Consider the following 25,068-nt stretch of genomic DNA (forward strand, 5'->3'; position numbering starts at 1 on the left):
ATGTAGTCTGTTAACACATACTTTGTATGTTGTATTATATGCTGTATTTTTACAACAAAGTAAACTAGAGAAAAGAAAACGTTAGTACAAAAATCATAAAGAAGAGAAAATATATTTTCTTATTGAAAAAAAATCCACGTATAAGTGGAACTGGGCTGTCCAAACCTATGTTGTTCAAGGGTCAACTGTAATTCTGTTTACGTTTGATATAAATTTCTCTTCCAGTGTTCTCACTTTTTCTTGCTTTGCTTTCATCTTTGTTGGCCAATTTCCTCTCTCGGTTACCTACCCTTTGTAAAATGTCACATGGGCTTATCACTGGGAGACAAAGAGGCAACACAACTACATGCTCTGCTGCCTGTGTGTGGACTGAATCACAGAAGGACAGTAACCAATAACACGCAGACTGTGAATGAAATGACATGGCTGGTCATGGATCCTGACGTGCATTCGTTATTTGTGTAGTGATTTCTGGAGCGAAGAACTGCCAGTAAAGTGTACCCTTTGTGCAGTTACAGTTAATATACCATGGTACCCCCAATTTGAATCACGTTGCGAGGATACTGGTGTTATTTAAACCATGGTAACTGAAATTCATACATGCCAGACCGATGAAGGTGGGACTGCCTATATTCTGGGTGGGCGGGGCTTAGAACTTGCTTCTAACCAGAAGAATATGGCAAAGGTGATGGGATATCATTTCTATAATTATGGTACGTTATATGGCAAAGGTAACATGATTTTGTAGGTATAAAGCCCCTACTATTCCTTTTTTTTAAGTTTATTTATTTTGAGAGAGAGAGAAAGAATGCGAGTAGGGGAGGGGCAGAGAGCAAGGGAGAGAGAATCCCAAGCAGGCTCTGCACTGACAGTGCAGACCTCATGAACGGGAAGATCATGACTTGAGCCAAGATCAAGTTAGAGGCTTAACCAACGGAGCCACCCAGGTGCCCCCCTACTGATTCTTGCTATGAAGTCTACTTCATTGGAAATTAACATAGCTACTTTAGCTCTTTTGTTTAATGTCACATAGTGTATCTTTATCCTTCCTCTACCCATGTCTTTATAAAGTGGGTTTCTTATAAACAGCATATAGCTGTCTTCTTTTTCTTAATCCAATCTGACAATCTGTCTTTTAGGCCATTCACATTTAAAAAACAAATTTAGAGAGAGAGAGAGAGCCTGAGCAGGGAAGGGCGACAGAGAGAGAGAGAGAGAGAAAGAGAGAAAGAGAGAAAGAGAGAGAGAGAGAGAGAGAGAGATAGAGAAGGAGGGAGGGAGAATCCTAAACAGGCTCCACACTCAGCGCAGAGCCCAATGCAGGGCTCGATCCCTCAAACCTGGGATCACAACCTGAGCTCTAATCAACAATCCGGTGGACTGAGCCACCCAGGGGCCCCAGGCCATTCACATTTTCATACTTAAAGTGATTGCTGATATGGTGGGATTAAAATCTATCTTGCCGGCTGTTTTTCATTTGTTCCATTTGTTGTTTCTTATTTCCTCTTTTTCTGCTTTCTCTCCGTTGTGTTGAGCGCCTTTTATGATTCCATTTTATCACTTCTATTGCTATTTTTACCTGATGCTTAGTAGGGCTTAGATGCTTAGCTCAGTAGTGGGGAGGTGGGAGATGGGGGCATTCTTTTATGTTCCAATGAAGCCCCATTATTAGGCAGCACTGTGACCCTGGGTCTTAGGGCTGTGGCCTTCATAAGCATTCCTGATGGTCCTCAAAACACAGTGCCATCACTTTTTTGCTATCCTTCCTCCTGCAGATTAAGACTTTTGTTCCTTAGGGAGATACGGAGACGTGTCTGGGCAGAGTTGGGCATGGCTGTTGCTCCCCTCTCCCAGCCAGCTTATGGGACAAACTTTCTCCATAATCTTCCTTGTGAGCGCCTGGTGGGGATCTTGGAGGAAAAGTCTGCAAGAGCGGGAGAGCCTCTTCTACCTCTGTCCCCCGCCCCGACCATTAGCAATTCATTCAAAAGATGCTGGTTTAATCAGGGGCACCTGGGTGGCTCAGTCGGTTGCACCTCTCACTTTGGCTGAAGGTCATTATCTCGTGGCTTGTGAGTTGCAGCCCCAAGATGGGCTTGCCGCTGTCGGTGAGGAGCCCACTTCTGATCCTTTGTTCCCCTTCTCTCTCTCGGTCCCTCCCCCACTCATGCTCTCTCGCCCTCTCCCTCTCTCAAAAAAAAAAAATACTAGTTTAATCTTATCCAGCAGTGTCTGTACTGAGTAAGCAAATGCTCGAATCCGATTTCTCCCTGCACTGGCTCCTGTATGCCTTGAAATCTCAGTTTTCTGTGGCCAACTCAAGACAAGTCGCTGCTCTGCAATGTGTGTGCGGCTTTCTTCTTGTTGTAAGGACGGGAGCCCTAAGGTGTGCATCCTGGAGCTGAAACCAAAAGGCTTTTCATTGGTGTTTCAAGTGAACTTAGATCTTATATGCAGCCTTTTCCCACAAAGATCAGATATCTGACATACTGAGAGACGGTGTCAGGCGAATTATAATGCGCTAAGTGACAATTCGCTGAACATTCGGTTAAACAGATAAACAGAGAGAGATGGGAAATTCCTATAGTGTTAATATCTAATCAAGGATTCTGATCAATGGGCTAGAACTGATTTTCTTATCTGACTTGCTCTAATTCCAGTGAAAGAAAGAACTTGTTTTCATAAACTTGTTTTTTTTAATTATTTTTTTAATGTTTATTTATTTTTATTTTTTTTACATTTCTTTATTTTTGAGAAACACAGTGAGACAAAGCATGAGCAGGGGAGGGGCAGAGAGAGAGGGAGACACAGAATCTGAAACAGGCTCCAGGCTCTGAGCAAGCTGCAGCATAGAGCCTGATGCGGGGCTCGAACCCACGAACTGTGAGATCATGACCTGAGCCGAAGTCGGACGCTCAACCGACTGAGCCACCCAGGTGCCCCTTAATGTTTATTTTTGAGAGAGAGAGAGAGAGAGTGCGAGCTGGGGAGGGGCAGAGAGGGAGACACAGAATCTGGAGCAGGCTCCAGGCTCCGAGCTGTCAGCACGGCTGTCCCTAAACTTACATGTTTTTGTGACATATAAATGCTTGATGTCTATGTGGCCTTTTGAGGTAGAGGAAAATGCTCAAACCTGCATCACACCTTTGACCTTATGTCACTAGCCTAACCAGGGCCCCATACTGGTGGGGGAGATGGAGAACACTGCAGGTGCTTAAGTGACCAACTCCCGTAGAGATGTCCTCTTTTACAGAAACCCAACCCTAATTATGAATTTTTCAAACAATAACTGAATTGTAGAAATTGAAGAGATGTCACTATAAAACTAAATAACAGGGGCGCCTGGGTGGCTCAGTCGGTTAAGCGTCCGACTTGGGCTCAGGTCATGATCTCACCGTTCCTGAGTTCGAGCCCCATGTCAGGCTCTGTGCTGACAGCTCAGATGTTTCTCTCTCTCTGCCCCTCCCCTGCTCGCACTGTCTGTCTCTCTCTCTCAAAAATAAATAAAGATATGGGGCGCCTGGGTGGCGCAGTCGGTTAAGCGTCCGACTTCAGCCAGGTCACGATCTCGCGGTCCGTGAGTTCGAGCCCCGCGTCAGGCTCTGGGCTGATGGCTCAGAGCCTGGAGCCTGTTTCCGATTCTGTGTCTCCCTCTCTCTCTGACCCTCCCCCGTTCATGCTTTGTCTCTCTCTGTCCCAAAAATAAATAAACGTTGAAAAAAAAAATTTTTTTTTTAAATAAATAAAGATAAAAAAAAATTAAAAGCAAACAAACTAAACAACATGATTCAGAGAGATCAGTACCCTCTACAAGCATAATTTCCCTGGCTGAACTCATCAAAAAAGGTCTTAGACACCCTAAGTATCACTGTTAAGGTGGCCCTATGAGAAACAGACAGTGTTACAGAAATATCTTCCATTGTGCTTGCCAGTATTAATGTATACATTAAATCAGAATGTTAATTACACTTTTTATAAAAAGGGTTTTTTTAAAAAAAAAAAAGCTTACTTATTTTGAGAGAGTGTGTGAGCAGACTGTGAGATCATGACCTGAGCAGAAGTCAAGAGTCGAACACTCAACTGACTGAGCCACCCAGGCGCCCCTAGAAAGGGCCTTTCATTCTTCCCTCCTATCTACCACCATTTCCTCCCCGAGTCATATATAATTCAATAAAACAGCACTGACGGGTAAGCTTACAAAATAGTGGATGTGGGTTTTTTTTTTAATTTTTTAAAAAAAAACTTTTAAGTCTTTTTTTATTCTTGAGAGACAGGGTGTGAGCAGGGGAGGAGCACAGAGAGAGGGAGACACAGAATCTGAAATCTGAAGCAGGCTCCAGGCTCTGAGCTGTCAGCACAGAGCCCGACGCGGGGCTCGAACCCACGAACCGCGAGATCATGACCTGAGCTGAAGTCGGACGCTCAACTGATTGAGCCACCCAGGCGCCCCAAGTGGGTTTTTTTTTTTAATGCACATACTTAACATTTCAAATGTGAACAACTGTTTATCATAATTATGTCATCCCATGCTTTAGGCATATATTCCCACAGCAAATACAGCTTGTGCCTCAACACCTAGCTTCCTTCAGCCCGATGAGAGGGATACTGAGTCCTTTGAACCTGACCACGCGGCTTCTCTCCTCCCTTCTGGGCCTCAGGTCGACATTCTGCCCTTTCTTGCGCTGCTACACGCCGCAGGGACACAGGGAGGGAAAGGGGGGGCAGCACTGGGAAACCGCATTTCCAGGCCTCCTTCCAAGTGGCTTCCAGCGAGATGCATCCAATGGGCAGCGCAAAGAGAGACTAGAGCGGGCGAGAAAAGAAGCCAAGGTATCTCCATCTCTTTGCCACGTGTATACATGCATGCGCTCTCTCCCTCTCTCCTTCTGTCCCCTCTGCCCCCCACGCTCTCTTTCAAGTAATGGCTGTGTGATCGCCATGGCCAAAGCTTCCAGCAGACAGCCCTCCCTATAGTGGTTCCAGTTCCCGCCAGGTGACCTCTTTCCTGGGTTCTGTGATGCTACCTTCTCCCTACGCCAGCCCTAGGGATGACAGGTGGCTTCCCGCTGTTACTTATGTCTAGGTGGCTTCAGGGCACCCTGTCTGGCTTCTCAACTCTTCCAGTGCCTTGGTTCATAGCTGCCCCATGCTGAACTACTTGCCTCTTTTTCCCTGAGGGGATAGTGGAGGGGGATGATTTCATCTGCCACATCAGAGCCCCGCCTTTTACCGGATTTCCCCCGCAATGGATACAAATCACTACAGATGACCATCTTGATGGTGTCTCTCTCCAGTGCCATCACAAACACTCCAACAGCCCACTGCCGCTGAAAGTAGACAGTTGTCTCATTCATGCCACTGAAGAGAATCCCTCTGGCTCATTCACAGCCTACTCTGTTAATGAATGCCATTGTTTCTTTCCCCAGTTCTCTCAACGGCAAAAATGTACCACAGCCGACACATTCCTAGACTAGAATATGACAGTCCGTGGTAGGCTTGTGTTCAGTGTGTGTCTGCATAAACACACAGACACACACATGAAGTCCACGGCTCAAAAAGAAAAAAACACCAAAATGGGCGCCTGGGTGGCCCAGTTGGTTAAGCATCCGACTTCGGCTCAGGTCACGATCTCCCGGTTCGTGGGTTCGAGCCCCACGTCGGGCTTTGTGCTGACGGCTTACAGCCTGGGGCCTGCCTGTGTCTCCTTCTCTCTCTGCCCCTCCCCTGCTTGCGTGCTCTCTCAAGAATGATCATTAAAAACAAACAAATATATAAATACCAAAAGACAGAGGGTACATGTATGGGTGTTACAATGACACACACACAAAAAGACCAAAATCCCTTTATGGAACGAAGGCTTCCACTTCCAGACAAGACAGAGAAACAGGGACTAGATTTATCTTCAGGTCTAAAACAAAAACAAAGAAATACATGCGGTAACAGTTTTCAAGACACCAGAAGTCATGCTGAAGAACTGATCCCTGAGAGATGGGGAAAAATGAGGTGAGCGCTATGACGGCTCCAGCCTACTGCCTTCAGAGAATTTCCAAGCCACAAAGTAGGGAGGGGAAACCGAGACAGAGGTCTAGCCAACTCTCTAAACTGACAAAGCTGAGGGTCTAGATACAAGGTGAAGGTGGCTTAAGTTCATGGGACAGGGGACTGGCAGAGAGAATCTGAATAGAGAGAGAATCCTGGAGATCCACAGAGGGTCTCTCTCTCTCCGGTATTCAGGAGAGACCAGCATACGCGTATGAGGGGAAAGAACAATCTGAAAGGATTAGGGATGGCAGTACCTGGCTACAGGGACAGTGCCTGCTCCCACAAGCCAGATTGGAATTCACAATTCACAGGACACATGGGTAGAATATTCAGGATGGTCTTGCTTCAGCAGTGGGAATTACTAGCACTGCTCCAGACCTACCTAACAAATCATGAAAGCAAGACCCCGAAGGATCAAACTCTTTTGCAGTGAGTTAACTGCATCTAGGTACAAAGTGCAAGATGATTTGTAGGAATGCAAACACGTCCGGCACTTAACAAGGTAAAATTTACAATGTCTGGCATCCAACTAAAGATTAGCAGACATACAAAGAGGCAGGAAAATGCAACCCATAATTAGGAGGATAGTCAATCAATTAAATGAAACTGACCCAAATTTTAGAAGCAGCAGGGAAGGGCATTAAGACAGCTACTGTAACATATTCCATATGTTCAAAAAGTTAAGCAGAGACGTGGAAGAACTTCTGAACATAAAAACTACAATGTCTAAAGTGAAAAATACACTGGATTGGATTAATTGAGATTAGATACTGCAGAAGAAAGAGATGAGTTAATTTAAGGGCCCAGCAAAAGAACCATCCAAAATGAAACACATGGAAAAAATAATCTCAAAATAGGAAAAGGCACCAGTGGGCTGTGTAACAATTTGAAGGGGTCTAATATACACGTGACTGGAGCCCCTGAGTGGGAAAAGGAAAGGATAGAAAAAATATTTCAAAAAATAATGGCCAAAAATTTTTACAAACTTAATGAAAACTATAAAAAACACCCTCCCCAAAGACCAAATGAATCCCAAGCACATGATACATAGAGAAAACTACGCTAAGGTAAACGGTAATCAAACTGCTCAAAACCAGTGATAAACAGAAAATATTAAAGGCAGCCAGAAGAAAAAGACATGTTACATACACAGGAACAAAGACAAAGATGACATTAGATTTCTCATCAGAAACAATATAAGCAAAAAAATGCCAGAGCAGAAAATGGAGACAGGAGAAAAACAAAATCACTCCAGAATTCTATACCCAGCAAAAGCATCTTTCAAAATGAAGGTGAAATAGAGGCATTTACGCATATGCCCACACAAAGAAAGAAAATTGATACATCTAAAAAAGTAATGGTTTTAAAAATAAGAGTGTGGATGAAACTAAAGAAATCTCAGGAACACAAAAAGCTAACAGTCCACTGACACCACGTGTTATTCTGCAGGAAAACGTTAACCTAACAGGCCTGATGTTGTGATCTCTAGGAGGGCCAGCTTGCATGACTGATCCTTGTAATACCTCATGGGAACTTGGTGTATGGAATACTCCCTATGCTACTAATTGATAAGGCTGTTTTTGTGCCTAGAACGCTAAATTCTGCCCTACCAGCCTGGCTGTTGTTTTTGCAAATGTGATTTACGGCAAACACCTGCTTTCCTTCTGGGAGTCAGAAATTTCGGTAAGAGTCCTGATCAGCCCTTAATTTAAAAAGTCGAGGGGCGGGGTCCCTGGGTGGCTCAGCCTGTTAAGCATCTGACTTTAACTCAGGTCATGATCTCACGGTTTGTGAATTGAGCCCTACATCGGGCTCTCTGCCGTCAGCACAGAGCCCACTTCGGATCCTCTGTCTCCCTCTCTCCCTGCCCCTCCCCCACTCGTGTTCGCTCCCCCTCTCTTTCTCTCCCTCTGTCTCTCAAAAATAAACATTAAAAAAAGAGATGAAGTCTTAAGCAAGCTTCCCTGGGCAGAAACACTGCACATGTGTTGCTGTATTTAATTGCTGGAAGAAGCGTGTCCTGTGAAACCCTACCCATAATCCCCCAAGGGAGAACTTTGGAAGCCCACATCTAGACTCTTCCAGACTCTACCCATTACACCTTTTCCCACTTGCTGATCCTGCTTTTTATCTTTTCGCTGTAATAAATCATAGCTCTGACTATAAATGTCTCTGAATACCATGAGTCGTTCCAGCAAATCATCAGATGTGTGGGTGGTCATCATATGCCCAGTTACCAAATATAAGTGGTACCTTTTAAAAATGTTTTTAAGTTTATTTAATTATTTTTGAGAGAGAGCACAAGTGAGGGAGGGGCAAAGAGACAGAAGTGGGGGGAGACACAGAATCCGAAGCAGGCTCCAGGCTCTGAGCTGTCAGCACAGAGCCCAACACGGGGCTCGAACCCACAAACCACGAGATCATGACCTGAGCTGAAGTGGGACGCTTAATCGACTGAGCCACCCAGGCGCCCCTATAAGTGGTACGTTAAATCTTCGCTCTTTCTTCAAACCCTTCCTGTGGACCTGAACTCCCTACTCTTTGGCCTCCCCTAGAATCCCAAGCAGTGCCTTATCCACTGTAGTCAAGAACATCTGCATCAGGTCCTCAAAACAGCCCCATATATCACACTCCAGTTTCAAGTGGAACTCAGAGCAGGTGTAGAAGTTACAATTAGGTTCATCAGCAAATAACAAACACCGATTTCCAGGCTCCTTCTGAGCCATCAGCACAGAGCCCGATGTGGGGCTCAAACGCACAGACTGTGAGATCATGACCTGAGCCGAAGTTGGACGTTTAACTGACTGAGACACCCAGGCGCCCCATGTTGGCATTATTCAAAATATGTTACTAAAAGTTTAAGATGTTAAGTGAAATCTCCAAGATAACCAGCAAGAAAATAACAATATACAGAAAAGGAAAGAAAAGGATCAAGACTGTACACTATAAAAAATCAACTAAATACACAAAAGGCAGTAATGGAGAAATTGAGGAACAAAAACCATATAAGTCATAGAAAACAAATAGCAACAAGGCAGAAGTAAGTCCTACCTTATCAGTAATTACTTTAATATTAATGAATTAAACTCTATTATTAAAAAAATCTGAGATTGGCAGAATGGGTAAAAACACGTGATCCGTTTATATGCTGTGTATAAGAAAGTAACTTTAAACACAAAGACACAAAGAGGCTAAAAGTAAAAAGAACAGTCTATGCAAATAGTAATCACAAGGGAGGCGGGATGGCTGTAGTATCTGACAAAATAGATTTTAAGTTAAAAATTACAAAAGACAAAGAAAGATCTATGTTGACAAAATCTTCAATACATCTAGAAGGTACAACAATTATAAACATACACATGCCTAAAAATGGACTCCCCAAATACATGAAGCAAAATCTGACAGGACTAAAGGAGGAAATAGTTCTATAATAATAGTTGATTTCAAAAACCGACTATCAATAACATATAGAAAAAAGAGACAGAAGGAAGATCAATAAAGAATTAGAGGACTTGAAGAATACTATAAACCAACTGGGTCTACAGACACATACAGAGCACTCTGCCCAACAACAGCAGAATACACATTTTTCTCAAGTACATATGGAACATTCTCCAGGATGGACTCTAAGGTCACCAAACAAGTCGTAATAAACTTAAAGAGTCTAAAAGTATATGTAGTATCTTTTCCAATCACAACGGGATGAACTAGAAATCAGCAACAGAAGGAAAACTAGAAAACTCACAAATGGGTGGAAAGTGAACAACAGACTCTTAACCAATAAGTCAAAGAAGAAATCACAAAGGAAATTAGAAAATACCTTGGGAAAAATGAAAACAACATGATGTACCAACAGTTATCAGATGCAGCAAAAGCAGTGCTCAGAGAGAAATTCTTAGCTGTAAGAGTCTACATTAAAAAAGAAGAATGATCTCGGAGCACCTGGGTGGCTCAGTCAGTTAAGCATCCAACTCTTGATTTTGGCTCAGGTCATGATCTCACAGTTCATGAGCTCGAGCCCCATGTCAAGCTCTGCGCTGACAGTGTAGAGCCTGCTTGGGATCCTCTCTCTTTCTCTCTCTCTCTGCCCCTCCCCCACTTGCGCAGGCATGCACTCTTTCTCAAAAATAAATAATCTTTTTTTTTTTTGAAAAAAGAAGAATGATCTCAAATCAGTAACTTAACTGTACACCTTAAGGAAGTAAAAAAAGGAAGAGCAAACCAAAACCCAAAGCTAGAATAAGGAAAGAAATGAAAAGATTAGAGAGGAGATAAATACATAATAGAAGAAAAAAAGCAACAAAACCAAAAGTTGGTTCTTTGAAAAGATCAACAAAACTGACAAACTGTAGCTAGGGTAACTAAGGGGAAAAAAAGACTCAAATTACTAAAATCAGATATGAAAAAGGAGACCTTACTATCAACTTTACAGAATTAGAAAGATTACAAAAGAATACTATGGGGGCCCCTGGGTGGCTCAGTTGGTTAAGTGTCCAACTTCAGCTCAGGTCGTGATCTCGCAGTCCATGAGTTCGAGCCCCATGTCAGGCTCTGTGCTGACAGCTCAGAGCCTGGAGCCTGTTTCAGATTCTGTGTCTCCCTCTCTCTCTGCCCCTCCCCCGTTCATGCTCTGTCTCTCTCTGTCTCAAAAATAAATAAATGTTAAAAAAATTTTTTAAAAAAGAATACTATGAACTGGATAATCTAGATGAAACTCACACATTTCTAGAAACACACAAACTATCAAAACTGACTCAAGAAGAAATAGAAAATCTGAATAGACCTATAACAACAAGAAGAGTGAATCAGTGATCAAAACCTTCCCAACAAAGAAAAGACCAGGACCACATGGCTTTATTGGTTAATTTTACCACACATTTAAGAAAGAACTGACAACAATCCTTCTCAAATTCTTCCAAAACCTGAAGCAGAGTGAATACTTCCTGACTCTATGAAGCCAGCATTACCCTGATATCAAAGCCAAATTCATGACAAGAACAGAAAACTACAGACCAACAGTCCTTATAAATGTAGATGCAAAAATCCTCCAATACTGGATAACCAGATTCAGCAGCATATTAAAAGAGTTATATACCATGACCAAATGTAATCTATCCCAGGAACACAAGGATGGCTCAATATATGAAGGTCAATCAGTGTAATATACCACATTAATAGAATGAAGGAAAAAACCCACATAATCACCTCAACTGATGGAGAAAAAGCATTTGACAAAAATAGTATCTTTTCATGATAAAAACACCCACATAAACCAGAAATAGAAAGGGACTTTCCCCATGTGATATAGGGTATATGTGAAAAACCTGTATCTAACATCATACTTAATGGTGAAAGACTGAAACCTTTTCCCCTAAGATCAGGAACAAGACAAGGATACCCACTTTCACCATTTCTATTCAAGACAGTAATGGAAGTTCTAACCAGAACAATTAGGCAAGAAAGGGAAATAAAAGGCATCCAAATTAGAAAGTAAGAGGTAAAACTAACTCCATGTGCAGATGACATGACCTTGTATATAAAAAACTCTAAAGAATCCAAAACACTGTTAGAGAAAATAAACAAGTTCAATACAGTTGCAGGAGACAAAATCAACACCCAAAAAAAAAAACCAGTCATATGTTTATACATTAGCAATGAACAAGAAACCTAAGAAAATAATTTCATTGATAATAGCATGAAAAGCAAGAAAATAGTTGAAAATAAATTTAAGGACACGTAAGAGTTGTATACTAAACCCCAAAACATCACTGAAAGAAATTAAAGACCTAAATAAATGAAAAGATATCCATGTTATGGACTGTAAGACTAAAAATCATTAAGATGACTGGGGCACCTGGGTGGCTCAGTCAGTTAAGTGTCCGACTTTGGCTCAGGTTATGATCTCACTGTTTGTGAGTTTGAGCCCCTCATCAGGCTCTCTGCCGTCAGCACAGAGCCTGCTTCGGATCCTCTGTCCCCTTTCTCTCTGCCCCTCCCCTGCTCTCTCTCTCTCTCTCTAAAAATAAACTTAAAAAATCATTAAGGTGACAATGCTACCCAAAGCAATATATAGACTCAATGCAACCCCTATCAAAATCTTAATGGCAGAAGTGAAAAAACACTTCCCAGTTTCAAAACTTATTACAAAGCTATAGTGGTACTGGTATAAGGAGAGACATATAGACCAGTGGGATAGAATTAAGGGTACCAACACCATTCAATGAGGAAGGGACAGTTTCTTCAACAAATGATGCTGGTATAACTGAACATCCACATACAAAAAAATAAATTTGGACCCTTACCTTATACCATATATAAAAATTAACTCAATATAAACCAAAAATCAAAATTTAAGAGTTAAAACTATAAAACTCTTCATAGAAACAGTAAGAGAAAGCTTCATGGCCCTGGTTTTGGCAAAGATTTCTTGGCCGAGGCAACAAAAGAAAAAATAGGTAACCCGAATGTCATCAAAATTAAAGCCTTTGTGCATCAAAGGCCACTATCATAAAATAAAAAGGCAACCCATGAAATCGGAAAAAGTATTTGCAAATCATATATCTAATAAGAGATTAATATCCAGAACATATAAAGAACTCCTACAACTTAGCAACAACATAAAAATAAACAACCCAATTCAAAAATGGGCAGAGGACTGGAATGAACTTTTCTCCAAAGAAGATGCCCATGAAAAGATGCTCCGCACCATCAGTCATTAGGAAAATGAAAATCAAAACCATAATAAGCTACCACTTCACAAGTACTAGGATGACCACCAAAAAAGACAACAACAGAAAATAACAAAGTATTAGAGACGATGTGGAGAGACTGGAACACTTGTGCACTGGGGTAGGAATGTAAAATACGGCAGCGGCTGTGGAAAACAGTTTAAGCAATTCCTCAAAAAGTTAAACAAAGAGAGGCACCTGGGTGGGGTCAGTCAGTTAAGCTCCCGACTCTCGATCTCGGCTCAGGTCATGATCTCATGGTTCATGAGATCGAGCCCTGAGTCGGGCTCTGTGCTGACAACACGGAGCCTGCTTGGGATTCTTTCTCTCTTTCCCTCTCTCTGACCCTCCTCCGCACGTGCTCTAGCTCTCTCCTCTCAAAACAAATAAATACACTTTAAAATAAAAGTTAAACGTGGGGGCGCCTGGGTGGCTCAGTCGGTTGTGGGTCCAATTTCAGCTCATGCTTCGTGGGTTCGGGCTCCATGTCGGGCTCTGTGCTGACAGCTCAGAGCCTGGAGCCTGCTTCAGATTCTTTGTCTCCCTCTCTCTCTGACCCTCCCCTGCTTGTTCTCTGTCTGTCTGTCTGTCTGTCTCTCTCTCTCTCTTGAAAAATCAATAAATATTAAAAAATAATAATAAAATAAAAGTTAAACACAGAACTACCATATGACCCAGCAATTCCACTCCTAGGTGTATATTCAAAAGAACTGAAAACAGGGGCTCAATCAGACACTTGTATGTTCACGGCAGCATTATTCATAATAGACACAAGGTGGAAACAACCCAAGCGTCCAGGAACTGATAAATGAATGAACAAAATGCAGAATGGAATACTATTCAGCCACAGAAAGGAATGAAGTTCATATATATGCTATGACATGAATGAACCTTGAAAATATTATGCCAAGCAAGGAGCGCCTGGGTGGCTCAGTCGGTTAAGCGTCCAACTTTGGTTCAGGTCATGATTCGCGGTTTGTGGGTTCGAGCCCCACGTCGGGCTCTGCGCTGACAGCTCGGAGCCTGGAGCCTGCTTCGGATTCTGTGTCTCCTTCTCTCTCTGCCCCTCCCCTGCTCGTGCTCTGTCTCTCTCTCTCTCAAAAGAAATAAATAATAACACATTTTAAAAATTTTTTTAAAAAGAAAATATTACCCCAAGTGAAATAAGTCAGGTACAAATAAGTCATACACGTATATGAAATGTCCAGGATAGGCAAATTCATAGAGACAGAAACCCGATTAGAGGATACTGGGGAATGGGGGGCAGAGGAAGGAATGAGACATTGCTGTTTAATGGGTACAGAGTTTCTATTCGAGGGGATAAAAAAAAATTTGGAAACAGCGGTGACGGCCACACAATTTTACAAATGCCATCGATGCTAGCAAATTGTACAGTTACAAATGATAAAAACGGCAAATATTACCATATGCATGCTGCCACAATAAAAAACATTTTAAACCACCATGTGGCTTATCAGCTGAATACACAATTGTCTGCAAACATACTCACCTATCCCTTTGTGCTCCTTCCTGAAACAGCTCTTGCTGTGATTCAGGCAGATGTTTTCACACACACAGTTTTCCCTCTCAGAAACTTCCCTGTCAGTGGGAATCTGTGGCACGAGAACCTGAAGGACCTTTCATGCGAAGCAGTGTTACAGCACCTTCTCTTTGTTAGACAAAACAGTATCTGTTAAATATTTCCATGGTGCCTACTATGTGTCTGGCGCCATTCTCGGGACAGAGGAGACGGCAGTGAACAAAAGACCGATATGCCTGCCCACCCAGTTATTCAGGCTTATGTTCTAACGTCTTTTGGAAGAGACTGATAGGCCTGTGGGAACCAGCATTGTAAGAGTAGTGAGACCTGGCAGTTCCACAGACCCAGTTCTACCTGCCTCCCCAGCTCTGTGACAGTGACCTACAGACGAGGGAGATTTTAAGCACCTGCTCCCACCTGAGAAGCTGGCATGGCCACTCTGAACATCCTTTGGCAGTTCTTCTGGCTTTTTCCCCCTTAGCAACTGGTAGCTTCCTGCCATATCGTCTTGGTCAGGGCCGCGATAACAAAGCACCATAGAGCAGGTGGCTTATACATCACCGAAATGTATTTTTCCTCACAGTTCTGGAGGCTGGAAGTCCAAGATCAGGGTAGTAGAATGGTCAGGTTTCTGGTGACAGTCTCTTCTGGGTTGCAGACTGCTGACTTCTCACTGTATACTGTATACATGGTGGGAGAGAGAACTCCCAGAGGTCTCTTTTATAATCCCATTCTTTTCTAATCGCATTCAGGAGGGCTCCCAAAGGCCACAGCTCTTAATACTATCACACTAGGGGTTAGGATTTCAACATATGAATTGGGGGAGGCCCAACCAACCAATGTATACCACATATCAATGGGGTAACACCTGGAGTGTGGCCATTGGGATGAAAATGAACAGGCATTTTGGCCCCACTAGGATCCAAGGGCCCCAGGCCAATCTAGCACCGGAAAAGCCAGTCTTCCAAATTGGTCAGCCTCACTCCTTGCACCAGTACACTGGAGTTTGGGGCCAAGGCCCCAGCTAATAATAAAGGGACGCTATGGTTTGTTTTATCCTCTGAGCATAGATTTCCCTTGGGAGACCCCCTGGAAGCGGGGCATCGAGGCCGGATTCAGGTTCTGCCGTACCCGGGCCAAACACATCCTGAACCGTATTGATCTCATCCTTTAGGGTACCCCCACTTACCAATCTCAAACGGGCGACCCAAAACGAATGAGGTGCTAGGCCTAACTTTCGATCTCTTTGTCTGGCAAAATGGGACCCATAACACGGCCAAACGGCTTAAAGTATGCAAAGTCCTAAACACAGTGCCCGGCCATCATAGCAGATGCTAAAAAAAAAAAAAAAAAAATAGTTGCTATTTTTCTACAGTTATTTAATTACAAGCAACACAGTGAATATACTTTAAAGGGTGAAAACTTAAATAACAACAGTGAGTTTCGAACTTCAACTTAAAACAACAAAAACAAAACCCTGCTACCGTAATGAAACACGGATTTCTGGGTCCCACTCTGAGGCCGGACCTCCTAGTTCTAACGAGCTCCCAGGTGATGCTGATAAGTGCATTGAGACAACTTCACGAACTCCAGATGAATACTCTCTCCAAACTGGATTACTTAAAAAAACTTAGCTTGTGCGCTTCGGCAGCACATATACTAAAAAAACTTAGCTTAGCAGCAGCAGCAGCAACCAAACCACATGCAAATTCTCCCACTTCTCTTTTCTGGATTATGTGGGAGAAAGTACTCATCAAATACTGCATCGGACGTTGGCTGGCTGCTTTCCACCCTGGTCCCCTTCCTCCAGCTAGACTACACTGCCCCGCCTCTCTTCCAGTTAGATGTGGCCTCATGACCAAGCTCTGTCCAACAGAAGTGGGCAAAGTGACACGAACCACTTCCACACTTAGCATGCGGTCTTCCCGTGTGATCCCCTTTTTCTTTCCTCATTCACTGGCCAGAGAGAGAGGATTTCAAGGAAGCCAGAAAACGGAGGACACCTGGCTCCTGAACGACCACACCGAGAACCACCTGCCAGACCCTTGCACTGAACTCTTCTTATGTTAGGCCACTGAAATGTGGGGTTGGTCTGTTCTAACAGCTAGCATTACCCTAATACAAATATCCACATTGATTAAAAGCCAGGTAGCATGCTTTACCCAAAAGAGAAAAGTCTCCTAATACCTGTTCTCTTGCAAGTGGAAGAGAGGCAATTTTTCAAAAGGCATGTGAGCTTTAAAATGAAACCAAAAGGGGCGCCCGGGTGGCTCAGTTGGTTAAGCGTCCAATGCCAGCTCAAGTCATGGTCTCGCGGTTGGTGAGTTCAAGCCCCGTGTCGGGCTCTGGGTGGACAGCTCGGAGCCTGGAGCCTGCTTCGGATTCTCTGTCTCCCTCTCTCTCTGCCCCTCCCCCATGCTTTGTCTGTCTCTCTCTCTCACTCTCAAAAATAAATAAGCATTAAAAAGAATTTTTTAAACCAAACCAAAAAATTAAAATTCAAAAGAAGTTACTGATTCTCAAGTGGTGAAAGCCTAACGTCATCTCACAGCAACTAACGTCAAACAGCATTCCTCAATTTCAGAGTTCAATGAGAGTAACGGGTTGTATACCGCCTCACCTGTACAACCTTTCAGGGAGGAAAGTTAACAGGTTACCAGCTAACAGGTTAGCAGGGAGGTTAACATCGTCCCCAGTCCTCTATTTTAATGAAAATTTTGAAACACACAAAAAAAGTTGAAAGATGAATAGAAAACACACCCTTTCATCCACCACCCAGGTATAGCAAGTGCTAGCATTCTGCCATATTGGTTTCCTCTATATATGGGTGTGTGTATTTTTTTGACTGAACTTTTTGAAAGTAAGCTGCATGTGTCAGGACTCATACTTTCACCCTTAAATAATTCAGCCTACAATTCCAATGAGTACGTACGTTCTCCTGTATAACCTCCATTATCTCACCTAAGAAAAGTTATCAGTAATTCCCTAATGTCATCTAACACCAAGTCCATGTTCAAATATCCCTGATTGTCCCCCCAAACATTCTATAGCTTATTTTCATGAACCAGGAGCCAATCAAGCTTCCTGTGCTCTGACTGCTTATATTTGGTCTCTATGAGCTTAGAACATGGTCTTAGTCTGCTCAGGCTGCTAGGACAAAATACCATTGACTGGGCGGTTTAAACAACAAACATTTATTTCTCACAGTTCTGGAGGCTGGAAAGTTCAAGATCAAGGCGCTGGCAGATTCGACGTCTGACTAGAGCCCTCTTCCTAGCTTGTAGATGGCTGCCTTCTCACTGTATCCTCACATGGTGGAGAGATAGGGGGCTCTTGTCTCTCCCTCTTCTTATAAGGGCACTAATCCCATCGTACAGGTTCCACCCTCATGACCTCATCTAAACCTAATTACCTCCCCAAACCCCACTTCCAAATAGCATCACATTAGGGATCAGGACTTCAACATAGGAATCTTGGCTGGGGCAGGGGGAGGGTACTACAATTCAGTCTATAACAGACACTAATCCTGCCTTTTTGTTTCCCTTTGACACAGACTTGCTGAAGAGACCAGGACAACTTGTCTCGTAAGTTATCCCGCATTTTGGATATGTCAAATTGCTTTCACGAGGTATTTGATAACTTGTTTCCCTCTCCCCTGTATTTCCTGTAAGCTGGAAGATGTGCCTAAAACCTCGATTCGATTCAAACAGAACATCTGGAGGATGAATCCGACACGGGTAAAGCTGTAGAGCTTCACAAGGAGCAAGGATAAATTTGACGGCTCAGCTATAAGACAGTGGCTGCCAGACCTCGCCATTACAAAGATACCTTCTTTCCTTCGCGATAGGCGAGTAACCTGTGGAGTTATCCTTGGCATCGTGTAAGTACCGTGTTCCCCAACAACTTCTCACCTAGGGCTTTGGAATTCCTTGAAACTCCTTGTCTAAGGCGTTGGGGGCTGTGAGACGGTGGTTTTCTAGTGACATCATTCCAGAGAGGTTAACTTCTGAAAGTTCTAAGAAACACTTTCAGGAAATGTCATTTTCTAATTTTAAGACACGTTTTGCTTCCGTGTATTACTTTGAAATAACTAAAAGATTTCCCTGTGCCCAGAGATTTCAAAAAGAACATCCTGATAGCCAAGGAAAATGCTACCCAACCACATAACTATGTTCTCTTAGTTCTAATGTATCTTTTGCTACATAAACGCTGTTTGCCTTTATTTTTACTTTTTTAACGTTTATTCATTTTTGAGAGACACGGAGAGACAGAGCATGAGCAGGGGAGGGGCAGAGAGAGAGGGAGACACAGAATGCGAAGCAGGCTCCAGGCTCTGAACTGTCAGCCCAGAGGCAGATGTGGGGCTCGAACTCACAAACTGTGAGATCATGACCTGAGCTGGAGTCAGACACTTAACCAACTGAGCCACCCAGGCACTCTTTTTTAATTTTTTTAAACGTTTACTTATTATTGAAAGACAGAGAGAGACAGAGTGTGAGCAGGGGAGGGGCAGAGAGAGAGGGAGACACAGAATCTGAAGCAGGCTCCAGGCTCCGAGGCATCAGCACAGAGCCCGATGCAGGCTCGAACTCACAAACTGTGATATCACCACCTGAGTCGAAGTTGGAAGCTTAACTGACTGAGCCACTGAGGTGCCTCTGTTTGCTTTATGTTTAAACAACATTTCAATTACAAAAGTAACGTGTGCCAGTATGGTAGAAAATTCAGGCCATTCAGAAGAGTACAAAGGGAAAAGTAGAATCTCTCTTCCCTCTCTCCCGACAACGGTTTCCACAACCAAAGGATAACCACTGCTAAGTTTGTGTATCCTTCCAAAGAAGCACATATGTCATATAGAAATGTGTATACATCATGTTTGTATACACATATTCCATAATTTTTAAAGCATAAATGAGATAATACTATCCAGACTGTTCTGCCCGTTCTTTTTTCTCCACGGCAGTATGTGTGGACAGGGTAGGCATACTGTAAATATTTTCTAGGTATTAACAATTAGGCCCCCCCCAAAAAAAATCAAATGTTCCTCATCCCTACTAACTGTATCCGAATGCATTTTTAAAATTTTTTTTAACGTTTGTTTATTTTTGAGACAGAGAGAGACAGAGCATGAACGGGGGAGGGTCAGAGAGAGGGAGACACAGAATCCGAAACAGGCTCCAGGCTCTGAGCTGTCAGCACAGAGCCCGACGCGGGGCTCGAACTCACGGACCGTGAGATCATGACCCGAGCCGAAGTCGGTCGCTTAACCGACTGAGCCACCCAGGCGCCCCTCCTAATGCATTTTTAAATTACAGGGGTGCCTGGGTGGCTCAGTTGCTTAAGCAAACGACTCTTGGTTGCGACTCAGGTAATGATTTCACGGTGCATGAGTTCGAGCCCCACAGTTGGCTCTGCGATGACAGTGGGGTGCCTGCTTGGGATTCTCTCTCTCTCCCTGTCTCTCTGCCCCTTCCATGTACGTGCTCGCTCTCTTACTCTCTCTCTCTCTCAAAATAAATAAATAAACTTTAAATAATTTACAGCAGGCCTCTACCTGAATTAACCTCAAGTAGCAAAGCTGGCCAAAGAATCACGAAGTCTACAGTGAGAATGAGAATTCATATCTACCAAGTGTTTAAGTATCAGACACTGCACTTGACCTTTATGATATCTCAATAATATAATAATCCTGTGAAGTGTGGGATACTGTCTCCATTTTTGAAAAGAGGAAACCAAGACCTAATGTTACACAGCTTTATAAGTAACACAGCCAGCACTTGAACCCAAGGTATCTGGTACCCAAGTGAGACCATGTGGAGCTGCCCCAAACTGGGGCCAAAGTGAGGGACTCAAACACACACACACACACACACACACACACACACACACACACACACATAAATGAGGGCTCCCGATTAACCAAGAACAGCGTGGTTCCAAGATGTGTGCTCGCAAGGCTCAAACGTTAATTTTATGCTACTGTGCAGAGTCATATTTCCCCTTGCAGATTTCGCCCATGAACCCACTCTCACGCTGCGCTTAGCAATTCGGCTCCAACAAAGCAACAATGAGCCCACGGTCCACAGAACCTGGAGGGGCTGACCAACGCGTACTTGGAAAGTTGATAGGCGTGGAGGAAGCGAGAAGCAGGTGGCAGGCTGCCACGGCCAAGTGAGATATTTTGGACCTGTATCAGTTGCCACAAAAACATTACGGGGGAAGTGGAACTAGCGTACGCATGAGAGAGAACCACAGTTAACTGACACAGTCTGTTTATACCACCTTTCCCTGCCTCAAACACTTGCTATTTCTGCTGCACAGACTTGCTGGGCCTGATAACTTTCAGATGGCACTTAGTCACGTACAGAGGCAGACAGCTGGGAGCTCCCTGCCCTGACAAAACAGGTCAGACTGGTGCCAGGTAAGCTCCTGGTCCACTGCCCTGCAGCTCCCATCAGGGCCTGGGGTGGGGGCTGCTTTCAACTTCCCTGGAGAGTCTGGTCTGTGGTCACCCTCCCTTATGGCTACCCGGGTCTGTTGTCAGGGAGGGGTGCTTGTAACCGCCCCTTGCAATTTAGATGTCGAGCATTCACTGTGTGTCTCTTATTGTCCTTAGATCCCTTGCATCTGAGCAAGCCCTTATTATGGGATCTATTTGTTGTGCACACCACTCCTAATATAGCATCAACTATTTTGGGGGGATAATGAAATAAAAAGGAGAGAGGGAAAGGAAGGAAAATCTCTTTCCCCATGCCCCATTTTGTCTCCATTCCAGGCACGGGGCTCCAGAAGTTCCAGGGGTACAATCCACAATTGAAAGGTCACAGAAAATCGGTAACATAATGTAATTTAAGTAGGGAGAAGTGGGCATCACACTGGATTATTTGAGAAGCATCTTAAAAATGCCATCACGGGGGCGCCTGGGTGGCGCAGTCGGTTAAGCGTCCGACTTCAGCCAGGTCACGATCTTGCGGTCCGTGAGTTCGAGCCCCGCGTCAGGCTCTGGGCTGATGGCTCAGAGCCTGGAGCCTGTTTCCGATTCTGTGTCTCCCTCTCTCTCTGCCCCTCCCCTGTTCATGCTCTGTCTCTCTCTGTCCCAAAAATAAATAAATAAAAAAAAAATGCCATCACGAATGCCACAGAACGGAGGCAAGGACACGCTAATAGGTAATTCGGCTCCCATAATTCAAAAATCGAAAAGCACAAAAGAGTATACAGTGTATTTCCCTCCCACCTCATGTCACAGCCACCTAGCTCCTCCCCCACACACAAAAAAACAATGTTACTAGTCTATTGCCTGTCCTTCCAGAGATATTTTATACCAACAAATATATATAACCACAATTTATCTTAATATATGACTATATATAAATATATATTTACCATAACTTTTTATAAACATTAAAGCCTTCCCTTTCAGATTAAAGTGCCACTTAAATATTTTTTAAAGGGGCAGAATTTAACGTTTTTTTTTTTTTATTTCGAACAGTTCTGAAACTTGCAGTTGAACTCTTTCTCTCATAAAACTTTACCAACATTAAAAAAAAACTGCCCCCATTTAAAAAATTAAAAAAGCAGATACTGAACAAATGTTTCCTTACGTCTTTTTGTCCTTTATTACTCAGAGGCAACAGGACAATTACTCACTTCCTCTACTGATATCAAGAAATGAAATCTGTTTTCTTACTATTATTAACAAAGAGAAGTCCTGAAAATCTGTACTGTATTGACTTCAGCGCTCAAAGATTTTCATGCTGAATTTTTAAAAATCAGAATCCCTATCCCAATAGCCTTCAGGAAAGAATGAACAATTAGCTAATCAAATGACATTAGAATTCAGATGGGGCAGGAGGGCGCTAAAACAGAAGACTAAATATCCATGAGACAGAGAAATGTTTTCTCACGGTTACAGGCAAGATATCCACATCAAAATAGCAATATGTATCACATATTGGCAGACAAAATATCTTCGTATATTTCGAAGTAACACTAAAACCCAAAGGCAGAGCAAAATTACACAGAATGTTAGGAGACGATGTTGCCTTTTCTGAGCAAACATCAATTAAACCAGATTTCAGTTTCACAAAATGAAACAGTACATTGCAGCACGGCCCCAGCGACTAAAAAATTGAAAGGAGTTGAAACCGTACACATCAGCAAAGGAAAATTCCACTATTGTTCGGAAGCCTCAAGATAACGGTGACTGCGCTAAGAACATGGAGTAGTCCTCAGGAAAAAAAATATTTTTAAATCCTCATTTATTTTCCATGCACTTGAACATGTATTCGTAAGCCTGTCAAATCTACCTTCTAAAAGTATTCCACGCTGTGATTTAATGAATTGGATCTAGAGGCCATAAAATAAAAAGATTTTCATGGTTATCTATAGACATATAAGGGTGATCTTCATTTGCATTACGTCTCAGAGTCAACCACCCGAAATGACAACACGCTTCAACTCCCCACTCTGCTACCTGCTCAGTACACCTCCAGCTCTGGCCTCCGTCACTTGTCACCCACGGACACAAACCCCAGAGCTCAAGAATGGCCAGGTATCGAGGCCAAAGTCTGAGTTCACATCTGTAATTTGCAAAAGCCAAACTCGCTTTTAGACCTGGTCCTGTTTCAGTTAAAGATCTGTTTAGGCCTCCACCTCTTTAAAACTAGAGGGCCTCCCGACAGCACTCCATAACCTTGGAAGCCACCAGCCTGGGCTGTCAACGACCCATCAAGAACCCTGAGAAGCGAGGCCCAGGGCCAAGGGTAATTTTCACATTAAAGATTAAGGCATCAGCTTTCCATTCTTTATCAGGGAACCCTGAATGGAAATTGAGTGGAGAGATCCCTCCAGTAAAAGCAATGAAGTAGGATGCTCCCTATTGGGAATAGTCATGAAGCGGGCTCATCTATTTCACATGAGGATGCCAACCTGGGCCTTAACGCCACTGAATTCAATTCAAAAAGAGAATACTGGGTTCCAGTCTGGAGTCAGAATGGGGGGTGGGGGCGGGGAGAGAGGGATGATTCAGATTACAGCTAACTGACATCCGTGTGACAACAGCAGATTGGTGCTGACCGCTCCGCGGGTAACACACTGGGTGCCATTAAATCCACAAAAAGATGATGGCATCAGCCCACCCTTCACAACAAAAGACGGCTGGCTCCAGGATTAAAACCACTACTTTTCCTCTTCATGCACTTATAAACGTGTCTTCAAAGTCACGTCCGCGTTAAAATCTGAAGAACACAAATCTCCTCTTTGCTTGGAGAAGCCAAGTAACTGGGTAGAACGTCCCACCTGGACAGACGGGTGGGAGGCGTGCCCACATCCCCGACTAGGCCCGACCGTGGCAGTGCACCACACTGGATCCTGGACCGCGCTCATTTTTCACAGCGCTTCACACTCTGACTTTACCAAGAGACCCAGGAACGCGGATTTCAGAAGTGGGCGCCCACCCGGGGTGACCATGGATGTGTGCATCCATCAGGCCCCGGACGCCAAGACCCAACCCCAGAAACCCTCAGTCCTCGCCCCCACCCTCACTGTGGCCTGCCTCCTGGGGTGACGCGGTCCCCAAGGAAGTCGCCCACCCTCTGCCGCCGCGGCACACGTACCCTGTTGAGCTGAACTGGGGCGGGAGGTGGGGGGAGGCGAGTGCGGAAGCGCGATGCGGGGAGGGGGGGGGCAGCGCAAAACAGAACCCGGTGGGCAGAACCAGGCCACCTCTGTGCCTTTCATTATCCTGGTTCCCCGGTGAAGACACAGCGAAATGGGGTGGAATTCTTTTTAACGGGAATAGAAAGCCAGAAAAAATGCAGACAGTTGACCTTGGGAACCAACCCCGTCGCAGCGGGAAACGGAAAAGAAACACGTTGGCAAGGGAAGGGGGGAGCGCAGCGCAGAGCGGGGCGGGGTGGGGGCAGCGCAGCGGCCCGGCCGCCGGAGGGGTGTCGGGGTGGTGGGCGCGGTAGGGGGTGCTCACCGTAGATCATGGCCAGCCCGGTCTCGTGCAGGAAGCGCACCCGGCGGTGTTTGAAGAGCCAGATGGTGAGGATGGTGAGCGTGAGCAGCAGGATGAAGGTGAGCAGGCTCACGCTGTCTTGCCGGTGGCTCTCCTCCGCCTCCTTCTCAGTGGCGAGCTCCTCCATGGCGCTGCTGTCCTCGGCCGCCGCCCCAGAGGAGGAGGCCGAGGCCGCGGCGCGCAGCCCCCGACCCAGCAGCAGCGGCAGCAGCAGCGGCAGCAGCAGCAGCCGCGGTGGCAGCGCCCGGGCCGCCCGGCCCCGGCCGAGGCGCGCCGCGTCACCAGGCTCCATGGCCCCAGGGCCGCCCGCGCCTCCTGCGCGCGGGGACCAGCAGTCCGCGCCGTCGGCGGGTTCCCGCGGCGCCGCCGACCTGCCCGAGTGGCCGTGGCCGCGGCCGCCGCAGCTCCTCCCCCCCGCGCGCGCCGGGCCGGGGCTGCGCCGGGAACCGCGTGGGGGAGGGGCGCGCGCAGTGCGCAGGATCCCCAAGCACCGCCCCCCGCCCGCGCACCTGTTCGGCCCCCAGCCGCGCCGCACCGCGCCGAGCGCCCTCCTGGCCGCCGAGGCCTACGGGGCCGGGGCCGTCCGACTCGGGGGCCGGGTCGCGGGCCCCGTGCCTCCCTGCGCGCCTCACCCGGTCCTGGCGTACCTGGCCAGGCCGTCCGGGGTCGCGGGGCCGTTCCTGGGCTGACGCCGCCGCGCTTCCTAAACGCGACGCCAGAGGTCGCCGGTGCCTGGC

General features: G+C 45.0%; 1 protein-coding gene across 2 annotated transcripts in view; it reads right to left on the reverse strand.

The window, feature by feature from the left end:
* The window catches only part of SLC9A7 (solute carrier family 9 member A7), a 133,204-nt gene extending 108,528 nt beyond the window's left edge, over positions 1-24,676 (reverse strand). For both annotated transcript variants that reach the window (XM_047076123.1, XM_047076122.1), the window contains exon 1: positions 24,293-24,676. In XM_047076123.1, the coding sequence (XP_046932079.1) occupies positions 24,293-24,623 (331 nt within the window). In that variant the 5' untranslated portion in view covers positions 24,624-24,676. The remainder of the gene's footprint in view (positions 1-24,292) is intronic.
* Between the last annotated feature and the right edge of the window lie 392 nt (positions 24,677-25,068).

The sequence above is a fragment of the Lynx rufus genome, unplaced genomic scaffold (assembly GCF_022079265.1).
Source record: "Lynx rufus isolate CCGP_SWC_20201006 ecotype Redwood Valley unplaced genomic scaffold, mLynRuf1.p SCAF_14, whole genome shotgun sequence".
Taxonomy (NCBI): Eukaryota; Metazoa; Chordata; class Mammalia; order Carnivora; family Felidae; genus Lynx; species Lynx rufus.